We start from the raw sequence: 5,360 nt of genomic DNA, 5'->3' as shown, positions 1-5,360 counted from the left end.
TACACAATGACTATTTCGGTGCTGTAGATACCGTGATACCCTCATACCCTGCTGACATCCTGGGCTGCTATGATGGAAAGAAGGGACTGTCCCTCCTAAACAGGGAGACTTTGGAGGTATGGAAATGTAATGCAGTTAGTTTTTAGTGGCAGGAGTATAATGGCGCGGAGCACTTCTTTTAGAACCTATTTCAATTCCAAGCACCTGTACCGAAACACAAAAGAGAACACCCTGAAAACATCGTGCTCTGGCACCGACAAACCGGAACCAGCACACCAAGCCGGGGGACTAACCATAGAGTTTATCAGTAAAATAGAGCGCACCAATACAATGGGCGCTCGTCATTTATGTACGAATCTATGGTCCAGTGAATTTCCGCTTCCGGTTTCAAGTGTAATTCGGAAAAATAAGTTGGAAAAATGGCTGCTGGAGGTACGGAGACCCGAACCGGGGACGTCGAAGAGGATGCCTCGCAGTTGGTTTTCCCCAAAGGTAAGAGCTTAGAGAAGGTAGTAGCCTAGAGCACGTTTGCGGCAAACATCTTGCTTTAGCGGGTAACGTAGAACGTTAAGAGCTACCAGTCTCTCCGGCATGTGGCGCCGTGGTGGGAGTGAGGGGTATATCGCATGCTGTACGGTTTGTGTGAAGCTGGGAGGTGATTAGTGCTTGTTTAATATGTCATTAGAAGTAGTAAGTAACGGGTGAGGGGAATGACGGTGAGTACTTAGTCTGTTATAGTCGCTACTAGTGGGTGGACTATTATCATTTACTAACTTTTTATTACAAAGAGGAGGAGGAGGACACCCGGCTCTTCAGCAGCCTGATTGTGATCAGCATCAGGGGCCTCTCGCCAAATATATGAGTGCGAGCTGTGGGTGCATACCGTGTGCTGTTAGGGCTCTGCTTAACGATTGCTTTGAGGTGAGAAATATTAAGTAGAGGACAAATTATTTAATAATAAATAAAAATCAGGCAGCTGGGATCCAGCACACTGAGAGCAGATCCATGGCACCGGAGAGACAGCAGAGCTAGGGAGTGGGCATCACTGGTAGATGTCGGACATCCCCGCTCGTACCGGCCGGCTGACAATGATGAGTTTGTGGCCGACACTGCTGGTGCAATTCCCTAACCCGCGCCTTTTATGTGTCTTATGCCCCTGTGTGATATGAGAGAGGTTGTTTGCTTTGGAAGACTTTCTCGCCGAGTGGAATCAGGTTTCCAAAGATACTTGTTACTTTTATAGCTATATACACCTACGCACGTATCACAGCATACTTTAATATGGATGTTTTTTCACACCTTGCCTTCTATGTAGAGTTTGAGAGCGCGGAAACCCTTCTGAACTCTGAGGTACACATGCTACTGGAACACCGTAAGCAGCAGAACGAGAGCGCAGAAGAAGAACAGGAGCTGTCTGATGTCTTCATGAAAACCCTGAACTACACAGCCAGGTTTAGCCGCTTCAAGAACAGAGAGACCATTGCCAGCGTTAGAAGGTATCTTTTTTTATGCACAAAACATTTTACCAGGGCTGGTTATAAAATAGTATATCCAAGTAATTAACCAGTCCTTTGTGATAGCTAGATTTTATGGGGAAATCCCTTAGGTTAAAAACAAAAACTGAATATAATCATTTAGGCTGTTTGTGAACTTTCCCATATTTACTCCAGCTAATAGATGGAAGGGGCATAACATTAACATATTACCGCAAGGGCCAGTGGTGGGTAACCGTGACCTTACATAGTGTCATTAGTGGCAAAGCTTGGTGTATGTGTGTGTGTGTGTGTGTGTATGTATATATATATATATATATATATATATATCTCACACACACACAGTTTACAGCATTCTTCAATATTTTTAGGTGGTATTTAGAGTGCATCCAGAAACTGTGTAAATGAAGATTTATTGTATGCCTTTGCCACTTATGATATTGTGTATATCACAGATTAGCACTATAAAGTATTTCTGGTAGTTACATATGAATATAGTGTTGTTGCAGTGCCATTAATGTTGCTGATATATTTCAAACGTGTTTTCGCTTGATTTACACATCAAAGACAAAAAAATAATGCACGCTCGCCTGGATTTTTTTCTAGTTCTTACAGCCATCTGATTTTGTTGCTTTGATTAAAGTCAAGTTTGTGATGGTTTTTTTTTTTATTATTTCACAGTCTGCTTTTACAGAAGAAGCTGCATAGGTTTGAGCTGGCTTGTTTGGCTAATTTGTGCCCAGAAACGGCAGACGAAGCCAAAGCTTTGATTCCAAGGTACTGTTATGAGCATATCTTTTTAGATATACGTTTTACCTTTTTTTTTTTTTTTTTTTTTTTTTTTTGTATATTCTTTTTCTCATGCTTCTGACCATGTTCTACCATTATATGTAAAAAATTTTCTCTGTTATACTTTTATGCTCTGGGGTTTATTCCCTAAAGGAGAAGTTGGTAGGTAGGTTTGTGGGATATTTCATATCACAGATGCCAAGTGAAGGGCAAACCAAAGAAAATGTTTTATGCAAGAAGCGCTTTTCTGACGCCGTGTCATTCTTGGTTCCATTACGAAGATTTCTTGAGTCACCTCACCTATTTAAGTACATTATGCAGGTCCTGCTCATTACTCCTTGAAGAAACGTGCCAGGCTTGGTCTTTCATAATACGTAATGACTTCTGTGAGATTCCAGTAAATAAACCTGTGTGCATCCTCAACATGTGTTCTTTCATTATAGTAATATGATTGGCACTTTAACTTTGGGATTTGCTTTTGTATAACCCTTACTCCTTTTACTTATAGCTAGCACCGACAGATTCTGTGGCAATGTTACAATAGTGTACAGTGAAAATAAGACAATTTAAAGACCTCAAAGGGATCTCTAGTGTAAAAAGCAAAAAAACATTGAAAGACTAATGGGGGGGGGGGTCGCATTAGGTACCTACCCAATCAAAAGTGAAAAAAAAACAATTGTATTATGCAAAGGAAAACTTCTTTTATCTTGGTGACTTCACCTTACATCACAAAGAGCCAGCCCCAGTTTCTGGTCTAGAGAGCTTGGCTGGACCCAAATAATGCATACAAAGTCACAGAGAGTCCTTGAAGGTCAGCTCGCTTATTGCACTGTGCATTACACGAGCAGCCATTCCTTGAAAGAAACTTACCAAGGATGGACCTTTATAACTGAATTCAGTTGAAACCACAACTGTCCTGCCTACCCCCGCTTTAGTGAGAGAGTTACTTCTTCATTTTGTGAACCCCAATGTTTTTGTTTTTGCAGTCTGGAAGGAAGGTTTGAAGAAGAAGAACTACAGCAAATTCTGGATGACATTCAAACCAAAAGAAGCTTCCAATATTAAATTGCTGCCATTCCTTGTGTCAAATGGACATTACTGCCATATGTTGTCGCGTTATTTCTGATCTGGATTGGAACAATGCGTTTAACCAACATAGTGACATTTTCTAATGAGTTACATTGACTCTTCCCTTGGAATAGACTCTCCAGCAGGGATAAACGTGTTTCCCTTGTTGTCTGAATGTTAATTTTATGTAGGATGGTTGCTTTACCCTTTTTGACCATAAAGACTGTGACAATTCATTCCCTGCTGGTAAAGTTTCTATATTGGTTTACACTTTAGAAGTTGAACAGTACATTAAACACTTATGTAATCCTTTTTTCAAATGTAAAAAATATAAAAATATTTGTATTGGTCTTCTTACGTGTGTTTCGTGGTGGTATACATGTAAAAATTAAAGAAATGTTGAAACATTTTTATTAAAGGGTCGCTCCAGTCACTTGCACTTAGAATATGTTATATGCACGGTCCCTTTACGTTTTCATAATGCCCCCTGGCAAAAACATTCTGCAGGATCCCCTCATATGCATTTCCCCGTCCTCTGCTGTCTTCTTTCAACCAAACACATCTCATTGCATGTGATGCGTGGACCTCCGGTTAGCTCCTGTGCTGGCGTCACCGTCGGTGGCACCACAGGTGAGGGCAGCAGAAGGGCTGCAGCATTTTGACACCTTTACTGGTGTAACGTTCTTGTTTTTACAGACAGCTTGGTTTGCGAATGAAATAATTCGAATTTTTTTTTTTTTTTTTTTTATACCAATAGAGCAGTAAACTGCTGTACTGTTTGGTTATAACCAGGCAGACAAAAATGTGCAATTTTACAAAGGAAGAAAGAAACAATAAAAAAATGTCATATTTTAGCTATGGAATCTTTAGATGAAGTTGATATATTTTTTTCTATGTTGGCCCAATAAAAAGGTAAAATTACACTTTAAGAGCTATATTGGCTCGATATCAACTCCAAATAACGTCATCTTCTGTTGGGCTAACACGGCTATATCCGCTTTTTCTTGTCATGCATCGGCTATATATTTTGCTTAATAGTTGGTGGCATCAGCAGGTTCATAGTTTTTACATTTGTTGCATAGTTGAAGCCGTTATATTACAGGTTGGCTTCCACATGTGGGTTAAGACAATTAAATCCAGGAATGAAAACAAATCTATTTGATATTCAATTTAGGTCTTTATATGCCTATTTTCCGCTGCTACGTTACCAGAGCACTTCTACCAGAGTACTTCTGACAATTGCGCTGGGATCCTTTGTCAGCCAAACTAGAAAATTGTAACAAGCCTTTAGAGCTCTGCCTGCGTTGTTTGAGCAGAAGACACATCTGCTTCCTTTATTCATCAAACCACTGTTTGTATGTTCAAACAACCCTTTGAATGCGATGGGGGTATTGAAACGGCTTTACTAGAATGCTGGGAAGTGTTTTTCTTTTCTACACAGAATCCCACAATGTGTCCAGCCTAGTCACAATAAGCAATATTTATGTGGTTTCACTAACACAATATACTAGGGCTGCAACAACTAATCGATAAAATCGATAATAATCGATAATGAAATTCGTTGGCAACGAATTTCATTATCGATTAGTTGAATCGATTATTATCGATTATAAAATGAGGGTTTTTTCAGAGCAAACGCTCTGAAAAATCCCCCTCATTATATAATCCGTTTAGTCTGACTCACCGTCTCACAGCAGCAGCTCCTACTTACTCCCCCTCCCTGTAATCACTGTGACAACTGGCCCCGCCCCTTCCTTCTCCAGGCCAGAACCACATGGCTGTGACTCTCATCTAACTGTAAGTATATGTATATATATATATATATATATATATATATATATATATATATATATATATATATATATATATATATATGTGTGTGTGTATATATGTATGTAATATATATATATATATATATATATATATTTGGGCTACTGAAAGTTAGGGGAGGTGGGGGCTAATTTAGGGGCAGTTATGGTTAGTGGGGTGTTTAGGGTTAATTTAGGGGCA

The 5,360-nt window shown here is 39.6% G+C and overlaps 1 protein-coding gene across 1 annotated transcript; it reads left to right on the top strand.

Annotated features, from left to right (window-relative positions):
* Positions 1-378: 378 nt before the first annotated feature.
* On the top strand, positions 379-3,707 carry POLR2D (RNA polymerase II subunit D). The gene is made up of 4 exons (XM_053459076.1): positions 379-492; positions 1,316-1,496; positions 2,175-2,270; positions 3,269-3,707. The coding sequence occupies exons 1-4, from the start codon at positions 420-422 to the stop codon at positions 3,345-3,347; spliced, it is 429 nt and encodes a 142-aa protein (XP_053315051.1). The 5' UTR covers positions 379-419; the 3' UTR covers positions 3,348-3,707.
* Positions 3,708-5,360: the final 1,653 nt, after the last annotated feature.

The sequence above is a fragment of the Spea bombifrons genome, chromosome 3 (genome assembly GCF_027358695.1).
Source record: "Spea bombifrons isolate aSpeBom1 chromosome 3, aSpeBom1.2.pri, whole genome shotgun sequence".
In the NCBI taxonomy this organism is placed as follows: domain Eukaryota; kingdom Metazoa; phylum Chordata; class Amphibia; order Anura; family Pelobatidae; genus Spea; species Spea bombifrons.
The sequence above is the reverse complement of the archived record's forward strand: the minus strand, read 5'-3'. Positions and strand labels throughout refer to the sequence as shown.

Bases quoted from the DNA above. Each gene is read 5' to 3' on its own strand.
- POLR2D (XM_053459076.1), top strand. From the start codon at position 420: ATGGCTGCTGGAGGTACGGAGACCCGAACCGGGGACGTCGAAGAGGAT. The intron at 493-1,315 runs GTAAGAGCTTAG...CCTTCTATGTAG, and splicing joins GCAGTTGGTTTTCCCCAAAG to AGTTTGAGAGCGCGGAAACC. The intron at 1,497-2,174 runs GTATCTTTTTTT...ATTATTTCACAG, and splicing joins ACCATTGCCAGCGTTAGAAG to TCTGCTTTTACAGAAGAAGC.